We start from the raw sequence: 12,536 nt of genomic DNA, 5'->3' as shown, positions 1-12,536 counted from the left end.
AAGGTTAAAAAAAGTGTATTCTAATAATATCTTGCTTCAATCTACATCTTGCAAATTACTTCACTTTTGTTTGATAAATGGTTATTGAGAGATAAGTGAACTTCATTTGCATGCCTGATTTATCCTGGAAATAGCAAAGAAACATTTACATGCCTGAGCAGGAAATAGGCATTTCTCTTAATTGTGATCTATCAAATGTGAGGCTGTAGTTATGTCCCTTTCAGAAAGAATTAGAAGATGCTACAAGACTAGTTTGTTATGTACTCATTTACACAAAGGAAATAATAACCATCATCATCATCAGAATACACATACTAGGTTGAAAGCACACGGCAAAAATGCTGGAATTGAACCCTGGATATTTTTCTGAATTCTGACTGCAAACTCTTGAAATCAATGGCACAGTTAGGTAATCTACAACCCTAGATTCACTGAGGTTACATGGAGCTGGTCAGAGACATTTTGTTACATGAGACAAAAACAGGATAGACACCCTATCATTCTGTGTGCAAAAGATGATAGCACTGACAGTTGGATCTTTCTTCAGCACTGAAGAGGGGAAATGTCCTTCTCCAAACCTGAAAGAAGCAGGCACAGTTTGGGAGCGACACAATTCTTTTCTCCACTGGCATAGCATAGGTTGCCTGCACCTAGAGCAAATATTGTGTACCCTAACCGGTCTGCTTTCTTCACAAAGAAATTAGTAGTCACCCACACCCCAGTTGTCCCGTGGCACGTGGCTTTGATAATCCCAGATAGTGGCCACTTCCCTAATCTTTAAAAGCCACTCTCTACCCAGGAGTCAGTCACACGTGCCTGTGAAAGGAAACCACTGTGCCCAACACCCTGGGAACACATCCATCTGACGGTGCTGCCAGGGGAGCCCTTCTGAAGCCACAGGGAAGGGGTGTCCCCCCCCATGAATCTGCCCCCTCCCAACTGCCCAGGCAGAACTGCCACTACTTGGGAGAGGAAAGGACGCATCTCCAAGATGATGAGATGGCTGGCAGACTGCCTGTTGGCTGAGGGGTTGCTGCCAAAGCCTCTGGACAAAGCTTTTGACAGCCTATGAGGCAGGTCATAATGTATATATTTTTCAGATCAGAAGCCAGTTTGGATTTCTAGCCAAAAATACCTTGTACAAATCATATTACAGGACTTTAAAAAAATGTATAGGAGTGAAAAAAAGACAATGATAATGCACAGTAATACCGCCCCCCCCCCAAAAAAATGTCATGGGTGAGGAGGGAAAAGTTCACTGGATATGAACAACTATAGATATGAAACAGATGGACATTATCAGCCACCATGTAGCCTCTTCAATAGTTCCACAAGCATTGTTCACATACACAAAGATATGTATGCTTCCCAAATATGTATGCTTCCCAAATATCTTGATAAAAATATTCTTTTACTTGTTTTCCAGAAAATATAGGTCAGAATACCACTAGTGTTTGCATAAGGTTTGTATACACTATGATTAGCTGATGAAGTGTTAGGATGTGTCTGGATCATGTGCCTGCCCAAATATCTCGCTGTGCAATTAAGATGAGCTTCAGCACATCACCAATGTTATAACTAGCTGTGGCAAATTATGCAGCCTTTAATGAAACACAACTAGGACTCAAGATTCATACAAAGAAGTCAAATGTTGTAAAGTGCACTGAATCCATTGTATAAGGAAGGAAGGGAGCTGTCTTCTCTTTCTATTGCTGCAGAATATTCCTTTTAGCATCTCCTAAAAACTCTGGAATTCCATCTTTACTGATTCATTGCCACTTTCTATGAGGCTGGGATATAGTGTAGAAACTGCTAGAGAGCTACAATTTCCAATGCAAATTCAAGTGTATAATTATTATAGATAATAATCTCTGAACACCAGACACTCCCAAATTATATGGACAGAAGCAAACTTACTTCCCAGCCTGATTCTGTTGTGTGTTGAAGCCATGTGCTCCACTAAGTGACATGTCAATACACCACATTTTAAATCACACAGAAAGCAGATGCATTGACCATGTTAGCCATTTTTAAAAGGCTAATACCTTTATTAGGCCAACCACAAGGGCACAGAAATTCACCATTACAAAAGATGTGACAGGGGGCAAAGTTTGACAGACATGGTGGACAGACAGTAATTCTTTCCTCTCCAAATCCATTGTTAATATTTATTTATTTGTTTGTTTGTTTGTTTAATATCCCATCCACCTAGTCATTTGACTACTCTGGGAGGTGTAGATCAAACAAAACAAACAATGGAAATAACATCAATATCCAAAAATAATGAATCATTCAAGATAGAAAAGACAAAGAAGATAGATCAAATAGTGCCCGGAGGGAAGGCCTGCCTGAATAGCCAGGTTTTTAATTGGCTTTTAAAAATACCCAGTGAAGGGGCCATACGGATCTTTGAAGACAGAGTTGTCCTTTAATATCAAATGGGTGAGCCCCGAGTTAGTGTGGTTCAATTTTAACCAATATGACAGGACAATTATCCAAAGTCTAGCCTCTATAGTTACTAGTCCTGTTTCCAGACAAGCCCGGAGAAAAGACACATGAGCTCCATATGATGGACAGGAGTGACGTGGGCATTCCGCCACAAGTATATTGAACAAAAAAGAGAAATTCCACCTACATGGAAAGAACCTATTACATCAATAATTCATAAAGACGGAACTGAACTGGAAGAAATTAAAAACTACAGACCAATCTCCCTATTGAAAGTGGACTATACAATATATACCTCAATATTAACATATAGACTGAAAAAAGTTATTGTACATAAAATTCATGAAGATCAGTCAGGCTTTCTGCCAATACCGAAATCAGATTGACTATGTTTTCTGCAGCCAAAGATGGCGAAGCTCTATACAGTCAGCAAAAACAAGGCCTGGAGCTGATTGTGGCTCTGATCATCAGCTTCTTATAGCAAAACTCAAGCTTAGACTGAAGAAAGTAGGAAAAACCACTGGGCTAGATTATACCAAATCCCTTATGAATACAAAGTGGAAGTGAAGAACAGATTTACGGAATTAGATTTGGTGGACAGAGTGCCTGAAGAACTATGGATAGAGGCTCAGGTTCCCCCTGACCAAATTTATCATCGTGGATGATCTTAATGCCAGAGTGGGGAGATATGACCAGATATTTCTGAAAACCCTTGAAGTGGGCTTTGCTGCACCTTTGGTAGAAAGTCGAAAGATTGCTCCTATAATGCAGCTGGACTTGTTCTAGCTAAATTGTGTATACAATTTACCCTAATCTGGCTTAATGGCATAACACAATTTCCTGAGGTGGGGGAGTTCACACATACCACCAGTCAAAGATCCAGTGTAATGGATTACATCCTGCTCTCAATGTCCCTGAAACCATGGATAGTGAAATTTGCTGTGAGTGATTTTACGGCCAGTAATTACCTCCCATTAACTACGAAGGTGATTTTGGAATACAGAAGAAGGAATGTATCCTCAGACTCAAATAATGCTTAAGCTGCCCCAATTAAAATAGCTTGGAACAATTTAGTACTTCATAGGTTCCAAAATCTGCTATTAAGGGACAAGTGTAAGGACCTTCAGATTTCCATCACAAAATCCATCAAACCACTTGGTAAAATTAAAGCATTTGGTGTATTAATGGAATATCTTCATTGTGAGTTAGGACGAATTCCTTCAGCCCAAAGGTGCAGCAATCCCTCAAAGCAAAGAACTTGGCTTGACCCTGACTATAGGGATCTGAATGTACAAATCCTCTATTCATATAGGGAATATAGGAAGACTGATTCTGCCAAAGATCGGCACAAATATCTCTCCCTAAAATCTCAATTTAAAAATTTTATAAAAGAAAAAAGACAGAAATTTATTCTGGAGCAATGGAGCAAGCTCCTACAGGCAGTGACCCACAAAAATAATAACCTATTATCTAATCAATCTCCAGCCAACAAAGGAGTGAAGCAAGGCTGAATTCTTGTTCCCTTTCTAGCCAGTGTGGAGGGTCATCCACCAAAATTGGGGATGCATCGTGTCCTATTATTGCTTTATGTGGACAATGCTGTTATCATCTGGTGCTCCCGTCCAGGTTTGAATTATTTAATTAACAGAACTGTGGAATATCTGGACAAAAACAAAATGCAACTGAATTATAATAAATCCAAAATTTTCATTTTCTCAAAGTCGTCGAAGCAACTTCAATTGAATCTGAATGGACACAAAATCAAACAGGCTAAAGAGTATAATACTTAGGCATCTGGTTCCATTATAAACATTCCTGGTCTCCCCATCGCAAAATGGTTATAAATGTAGCTAGGTTCACTCAGGAAATACTTTGTTTCTATTATAATTCTGTCAATCGTTATGTTCCGGCGGCTTTACAGGTTTTTAAATACAAAATTATCCTAGAAATTTTGTATGACATCCCAATCTGGTTAAATGCCATGGATAGGTCAATTAAATGTATACAATCTCAATTCTTACGTAAAGTGCTAGGGCTACCAAGCTGTGTTCCTTACTTGGTGCTTTGTCTAGAGACCGGATTTTCCTCTTTGGAAACAATGGCTTGGCTAAGATCATTTCAATTCTGGCTAAAACTTTTCTACAACTCTGATCCAGAAGATAGTTTATTATATCAACTATTACTGGACTCTAAACCTCCCTTTGGGTTTACTCCCTTTTTATAAAAACTGAAATGGATTGGCTTAGATAGTGACTAGCTGGGCTCACTAAATCAAGGGCAAGCCTTCCAAATGATGAAAAGAAGAATTTTGAACATTGAATTCCAGGGACTACGGAATGCAGCCAATAAGACCTGCTCACCACTGTTTTCCCACATTCCCTTTAAGACTGAAAAACTAGCTGCCTTCCTTTCTCTGCTCAAGTGTCCATAAAAACGTGGGTCATTCTCCCTAGCCAGATGCAATGTCATGCTTGCAGCCTTACTATATAGTAGGTTCAAAGGAATCCCGTAACTTGAAAGACATTGCTCATGCAAACAGGGTGCACTGGAAACTCTTGCCCACATATTTTGGCACTGTCCACTCCACCAGAGTGATCATTCCAAATTTGTGGCACTGGTCCTGTTAAACTGGAGGGAAAATCTGACGTGGACAAAGTCCGTTTTATGTTATCTGTGGAGGTGCCTGACATTCTGGAAAGAATTGCAGATTTCATCAGCTCAATTGTGAGAAAGCGAAGCCTCGCTCTCAATTAAATGTCTTTGAAGGGATTGGTCTTCTGCTTTCCTACCTTCTGGATTTTGTATGTGTGAGACACTTAATGATCCAGTTTGGTTATGTTTTATTCTATTTATGCCAATAAAGTTTTTTTGTCTGTCTGCCTAGGCCATCTTTATGTAGAGCAACAATTCATTTTTTCACATCCTCAGATAGTTCATTACCGTGATGTGCCATGTGGAATTTCCAGTGACCAGTCTGACTGAGAGCAATAACATCTGCACTCTCTTCACACATGAGACTTGTGATACTAACGGGTCTCAAGACACCAAGGAGGGAAAACAGCTACTTGGGCCCAATTTGGACATTGTCACCTAAGAGTATAGTCACTTTTGTTGCCAGCGGTTTAGACATTAATGGCTGTGTGTTGCGTTACTTTGAGGGGACAGCACATTTACACTGCTATACAAGCTGTAGGCTTACTGATTTACATTGTAGCCAAGTGTCATTTCTTCAGTATTGTCACATGAAAAGATATACTAAAATATTTATGAAATGTGAGGGGGTATACTCACTTCTGTGATATACTGTATGGTCGGAATGTGAAATAATGCAAAGGGTTTGGAAGGAAATTTTGAAAGAAATTAGAGAAATATTGGAAGTAAACATTGAAGCATCGTCAAGAACAGCATTATTATTGTTAATAGATAATCATAACAAATAACTCAAAGAAAGAGATGATTATAAATATAACAGCTGCACAATTACTTGTAGCAAAAAAGTAGAAGAAGAACTGGATTTTTCAACCACATGAATGGTATAATGAAATCTGGAATATTGCAATTAACAATCAACTGACATCTGAAATTAAGTTCTAAAAAGGAGGGATAAAGATTAATAAATTTAATGAGATGGCATGATTGTTTTGGTTTGGTGTTCTTTTTTGGTATGTAAACAAATTAAATTTAATAAAAGATAATATTTTTTTAAATAAGGAAAGGTATTACAAAAAGCAGACTACATCAAAGGCAAAGCCTGACTCTTTCTCTGAGAAGTCCAAAGAAGACCTCTCATCTCAAAAGTTTGTATACATTTTTGCATCTATTTTGTTGACTTAAGAAAAAAATTATCCTAATAATGTTCATATCACAGTAATGGATTGCGCATTCCAAATGTGTAAAAACCCCTAAAAGATACATTTTTCATATTTCAATAGGAGGAAAAGGAAAATATTTGTTGAAATGGGAATTTCTGTGTATTAGCCAATTTCACTGTCTTTCAAATTTGTACGAACTTTTATTCAAGAGAAAACATAATTTATTTCTCCCCTTTTGTCTCACTTTATTTTTTGTGGGGGTCTATTTTTACTGTAAGCTTCCAAGAGCATTAATTCTCTGACTGCTACAGGCACAGCCTTAAATAACATATTAACAATAAATAGAAAGTCTTCTGTATCAACACACTTCATGGAAGCTGTTTTGGCCCAGAGCTGCTTTGCTGGCCATCAATCCTTCCAATATTCTGCAAGGCACTGCCAGTCAAGTAATTCTATTTTACCATGTCTCTTCCAGAACACTATGCATCACATTTCCCCAGTGGAACTGTCTTCCCCAATAGAATGCAACAAAGAACAATTTTGTTCCAAAACTGGCACAAACAATGAGCCCAAACATGGACTGGAGCTGGGTGGCCTTTTTTATTCGTTCCTCAATCTGTAGTCACTTCTATTGGTTTGCCTGACATTAACCCTCCCCCCCCCCGATTAAAATGGCTGTTTCAAGAGGGTTTTTTTTCGCCTTCTGAGTAATGTGAGGTTCTCTTTTCTAAACGATATATTAACTACAGAACAAAGGGAAAGATGTATGCTGCATAGGGCTAATTTGAAAGCCTCTCAATGGCCTTTGACATGGCATTTTTCTGATGTGTAGATACAGTTTTTGCTCATCTTCCTGCCTCGCAAGTGCTCTGCTTGCAGATTTGGCCTGGATGTTTGAGTCTTCCACAAACACATAAATGAGAACAGAACTCAAAAAAGCCACTGTTAAAGCAAGCGGGGGATTGGTTTTGTTCAATATCCTGCTACCTCCTTTCATGCCGAACATGAGAAAAATCCTGACAGATTAGAACAAGGGGTCATCTGCATTGCACAGGGAGGGCACCAAGATGTCAGCACTGATCTGTATGAACTTGCAGCTCTTTTTCTCTCATTAGAAGGAAACCTGTTCATTTTGTCAGGGCTAAAGCTCTCAGCTTTGCTACAAGCCAGTGCAGCAGTGCCATTAGAACTGGTGTGACTAGGGAAGCAGACACTGGATGTATATGGAGTCTGCATGAGACCTTTTCCTCTCTGCTGGAAAGTGACCAATACTACTCCTTTCCCCCCCCCCCCCCCAGTGTCTTCCAAATGTATCAAATTAATCATACTTACTGCACTACCATTACATTCACTACTACTACAATTATTGAAAACAGAATTCTGGATTTTTCATTTGAAAAACTGATCTCTGGAAGTGGTTTTCAATGTCATATGGGGTGCTCAAACAGGGCTACTGCCCATATAGTTTTGGCCCAAAGGTCCCAGATTTCCTGATATGTCGTGGCTGGCAGATTGCCCATCTGTTAATTACACACTGCAATGGATGCCTACCTTAGTTGAAGACTGTATTCCTCTCAATCTTCAAGAAGCTTCACCTGCCAGGTTGTACACATTAAAGGTAAAGGTAAAGGTTTCCCTTGACATTTAGTCCAGTCGTGTTCGACTCTAGGGGGCGGTGCTCATCCATGTTTCCAAGCCATAGAGCCAGCGTTTTGTCCGAAGACAATCTTCCATGGTCACGCGGCCAGCGCGACTAGACACGGAACGCTGTTACCTTCTCACCAAGGTGGTACCTATTTATCTACTCGCATTCTTACGTGATTTTGAACTGATAGGTTGGCAGGATGCACACATTAGGCTTCCATTAAAGGCACTATACAAAGCTTTAAAAAAAAAAAAAAAAGCAGAGATCAATGTGCTGTCTGTAAAAAACATTCCAAAACCCATACTGGGGCATTACATTTATTGAGCTAACAACAAAAGCCACAGAAATATGTGTAAGATTTCATATCAACAGACTTCTAAATCAGAAGAGGTGGTACAAAAAGGCAAGCAGGAATGGTCTTCGATCTTGGGATTACTGCTGGAAATATGCTGATTTTTATGTCAATACCGAATTCAGCACTTTTTTCAGTCCACAGACCAAAATGCCAGTACAAATTTAACATTCTTCAAATTGCATATTCTTGTTTGCTTTTATTTCCTGTTCATAGGTGAAAAAGAAGTACTGATGAAAGAGAAATACCCACATAAATCTCATAAAATAATAGTATGCATTTTAGAACAATGACTTACAGACGTGGCCAACTCTACAGTGAACTACATTGAGGAGCGATCACTTCTTAGACAGAAACCATGTCAAAAGCCCGAATCGCCTGCGTCCTTCCAACCGCCTTTCCCTGCTTTTGGCCCATTCCGAAGCCGTCTCGAAGGGCCAGCAGGCGAGGGTCCTCCCGAAAAGCAGATTACAGAGGGGCGGGAGGACTGTCCACGCGAGAGACTCCTCCGCGGAAAGGCCTAGGAGGACCTCCTGCACGTGGTGGAAGGGCTCTCGCTGGGCTCGCCTTCAGCCCTGCCCGGGGTTCGCTCAGGCACGCCAGTCTGGCAGGGAGCAAAGCAAGCCTGTCGGGGCCACACAACCCGGCGTCGTGGGTCAGGGCTGGCGTCCGGCCTCGGCAGTCGCCCGGGGCCTCCGGCTTCTCCGGCCCCGCCTGGAGACAGCAGACGAGCAGCCCGAACGCCGCTGTCCTTGGGAAGCTGCCCTTGCTTCCTTCCTCTCGAGTCCGGGCAGATCTGGGGAAAGCGGACGGTCAGTAAAGGGCCGTCTGGGCGGCATCGCCGCCAGTCACTCCGGCTCCCCCCCCGCCCCCCGCCCCCCGCCCCCGCCCCCGCCGCTCCTTTCGGCCCCGTTCTCTTTCTGGACATCCTTCGCATCATCACGGCTCCCCCGCGGTCTGCGTCACTCCTTCTTCCCCACCTACCCTCCCGCCATCCCTCAGCAAGACAGGCACCCGCACCCACGGACTCAGCCCGGGCAAGGACAGCTTAATCAGATTGCCAAGGAGGAGGAGGAGGAGGGAGGGAGGGAGGGAGGGAGGGAGGGAGCGGAGGAGCGCCGGCGGCGGCGGCGGCGGAGAGGGTGGTCCTTCGCTCTTCCTGTAACCACTGACGCCGATTCCTCTGCAGGGAAAATCGCGCCACGGCTCCGGCTTCTCTCCGGCACCGCCGCCCGCAGCGCGCCTTCAGTCTCCCCCCCTTCTCCCCCCAATCGTGTGTGCGTGTGCGGGGGGGGCCGCGTCCCCGCCGCTTCTTCCCACGCCGTCCAGAGAGCTTGCTCACTTTTCCCTGCGAACTTTCTGCATGACTGTCTCTAAGGTAAGGACCTGCCTCGGCTGCCGCACTGCCGGTCACTCGGGAGGCACAAGCTGCGCCCCCCCCCCCGCCGCCCGCCGCCGCCCGCCCGGTCTCCCTGCCGCCCTGTCAGGTCTCTGCAGCCAGCCGTCGACCGCAGGGTGGCCGGAGAGGGTTCCATCGCTCGCAAAATCCTCGCCGCCCGAATGGTCGCCCCGCTTATGACCGGTCAAAAGAGGAGGCGAGTCCCCCCCCCCTCCGCCTTCCCACCCCTTCCCTTCATAGGGTCACCGGCGATGCTTCGCAGTCTTCCGGGCTCTTTCCTTCTACAAAATTATTAATAGTTCTTCTGCCCGCCCCCCCCCCCCCCGTATCCAGAGGATGTTGAGCGGCGTGAATCTTTCCTGCAGCAGGAGAGCTAACCTGCCTTTTTGCACATTTAAGATTGTGCAGTAGATATACTGCATTTTTAACCCTTTGCGAAACGAAAGTGCCAGCTGGGTGGTTTGTTGTTGTTGTTAAAGCTCTTGCTACGTGTTGTGCTGCTTCTTACTTCTGCACTGCAGATTAGCTCTGCTTTGAACCGTCTTCGTCCTTGGCTTTAGCGGACCGGAAAAAAGCAAACCTTCTCCCCTATGGGAGTTCCCCTTTTTGTGAAGACTACCCCCCCCCTCTTCCACTGAGAGTTCCGTTAGGCACTGTGTGTGTGTCCAAAATACTTCCAGTCTCTCTCTCTCTGTAGGCAAAGAAAGTAAGACAGCAGGGGAAGGGGTGAGGTGCTGGGAGAAACAGCATTGAAACCCATGAACGAGGTTGCTTTCGATTGGGCACCAATGCCACATGGAACAAATATGTGTCTAATCGGCACAAGCACCAACCCCGGTCAGTTCCCCCCCCCCTCAAACCAAAGTTTTGGTCTCAATTTATCAAGCACAGAACTACTGTAGTTCATTAATGACACTCCACGTTCTTGTGTAGGTAATTGGTCCAATCATTGCGGAGCATCTTGTACTCTGAAATCAAGAGAGGATTGAGCTGGAGGGACAGTTGTAAGAAAGCAGGGGTGAGAGTGTGGACTGGGATGATTGAAGGGTACCTGCTTTTTTGAGAGGCTTTGCAACTGTATGTGATGTAGCAAAGCCTTCCTCTCTGCCCAGAATGTTTTTCTCTAAGTGTGCCTGAAATCTTGTTCAATGGCAACAAAGTGTTTTCTCCCACTTCTTTACTTCCTTTCACACTGGTAATTCTCCCCCTTGCAATATATGCCTGTTGTCTTACTGTCGCTGTAAGCTTTTTGTTCAGATTGGGATGAACAATGTTTTGGATGAACAATATACAGTTATGTGAAAAAGAATGTACTGTATACCCTTTTTTGAATTCTTTGATGTTACAGAACAGGATATAATGAATATAATCTGGATCTCACCAGGCTTGAAAATTAAGTAAATTCAACCTCAGATGAACAACAAACACATGACATATTGCACCATGTCATGATTTACTTTACAAAAATACTGTAAAGCCAAAATGGTGAAGCTATGTGTGAAAAACTAAGTACACTGTTACTGTTTCCATAGGAATTAAGGTGCTAAATAGCAGTCAGGTGCTGCTAACCAAATGCCCTTGAGTCATCACAAGTGAGACCACCTCTATTAAAAACATTTTAGCAGTTTGCTGGTCTGAAGCATTCAGGTGTGTGTCAGCACAATGTCAAAGAGGAAACATATCAGCAATACAGTAATTGTAGAGAAGCAATTGTTGCTGCCCATCAATCTGGGAAGGGTTATAAGGCTATTTCCAAACAATTTAAAGTCCATCATTCTACAGTGAGGAAGATTATTCACAAAGGGAAAACATTCGAGACAGCTGCCAATCTTCCCAGAAGTGGACGGCCATGGAAATTCATCCCAAACTCAGACTGTGCAATGCTTAAAGAAATTGCGAAAAACCCAAGTGTTACATCTCAGACTCTGCAGGCCTCAGTTAGCATGTTAAACGTCGAAATTCATGATAGTACAATTAGAAAAAGACTGAACAAGTATGGTTTGTTTGGAAGGGTTGCCAGGAGAAAGCATCTTTTCTCTAAAAAGAACATGGCAGCATGGCTTATGTTTGCAAAGTTGTATCTGGAACCATAAGACATCCGGAACAATGTCCTTTAGACATATTAGACCAAAGTAAAGAGGTTTGGCCATAATGCACAGTACCTTGTTTGGTGAAAACCAAACACAGGATATAAGCACAAACACCTAATATCAACTATCAAGCACAGTGGTGGAGGGATGATGATTTGGGCTTGTTTTGCAGCCACAGGATCTGGGCACCCTACAGTCATTGAATCAACTATCAACTCCTCTATATGCCAAAGTATTCTAGAGTCAAATGTGACCCCGTTTGTCCAACAGTTAAAGCTTGGCTGAGATTGCATCATGTGAGAAGACAATGATCCAAAGCACACCAGCAAATCTATAGCAGAATGGCTGAAAAGGAAAAGAATCAAGGTGTTGCAATGGCCCAGTCAAAGTACAGAGCTCAATGCGATTGAAATGCAGTGTTAGGACTTTAAGAGACCTGTGCATAAACAAATGCCTGCAAACCTCAATGAACTGAAGCAATGTTGTAAAGAAGAGTGGCCCAAAATGATGTGAGAGACAGATAAAAACATGCAGAAAATGATTATTTCAAGTTAATGCTGCCAAAGGTGGTTCTACAGGCTATTGAATCATAAGGTGTACTTTATTTTTCACATATGGCGTCTCCATTTTGGCTTTATTTTTGTAAAACATATAATGACACAATATAATACGAGGTTGTATTTAGCTAATTTTCAGACCTGCTAAGGACCAGATGAGTTTTATTATGTCCTGATATGTAAAACCATAGAATTCAAAGAAGTTATACTTTTGGTTGTTGTAGGTTTTTTGG

General features: G+C 42.6%; 1 protein-coding gene and 1 long non-coding RNA gene across 5 annotated transcripts in view; one reads left to right on the top strand and one right to left on the bottom strand.

Moving 5' to 3' along the window:
- Window positions 1-9,139, bottom strand: part of LOC140702458 (uncharacterized) — a 46,252-nt gene extending 37,113 nt beyond the window's left edge. The window contains exon 1 of the long non-coding RNA XR_012081642.2: window positions 7,812-9,139. This is a non-coding gene — a long non-coding RNA (uncharacterized LOC140702458). The remainder of the gene's footprint in view (window positions 1-7,811) is intronic.
- Window positions 9,140-9,395: 256 nt separating this feature from the next.
- CORO2B (coronin 2B) overlaps window positions 9,396-12,536 on the top strand; it is a 173,548-nt gene continuing 170,407 nt past the window's right edge. For 2 of the 4 annotated variants that reach the window (XM_020808151.3, XM_078380873.1), the window contains exon 1: window positions 9,396-9,635. In XM_020808151.3, the coding sequence (XP_020663810.1) occupies window positions 9,621-9,635 (15 nt within the window). In that variant the 5' untranslated portion in view covers window positions 9,396-9,620. The remainder of the gene's footprint in view (window positions 9,636-12,536) is intronic. The other 2 variants (XM_020808150.3, XM_078380874.1) reach the window with 1 other exon arrangement.

The sequence above is a fragment of the Pogona vitticeps genome, chromosome 12, assembly GCF_051106095.1.
Source record: "Pogona vitticeps strain Pit_001003342236 chromosome 12, PviZW2.1, whole genome shotgun sequence".
Lineage (NCBI taxonomy): Eukaryota > Metazoa > Chordata > Lepidosauria > Squamata > Agamidae > Pogona > Pogona vitticeps.
The sequence above is the reverse complement of the archived record's forward strand: the minus strand, read 5'-3'. Positions and strand labels throughout refer to the sequence as shown.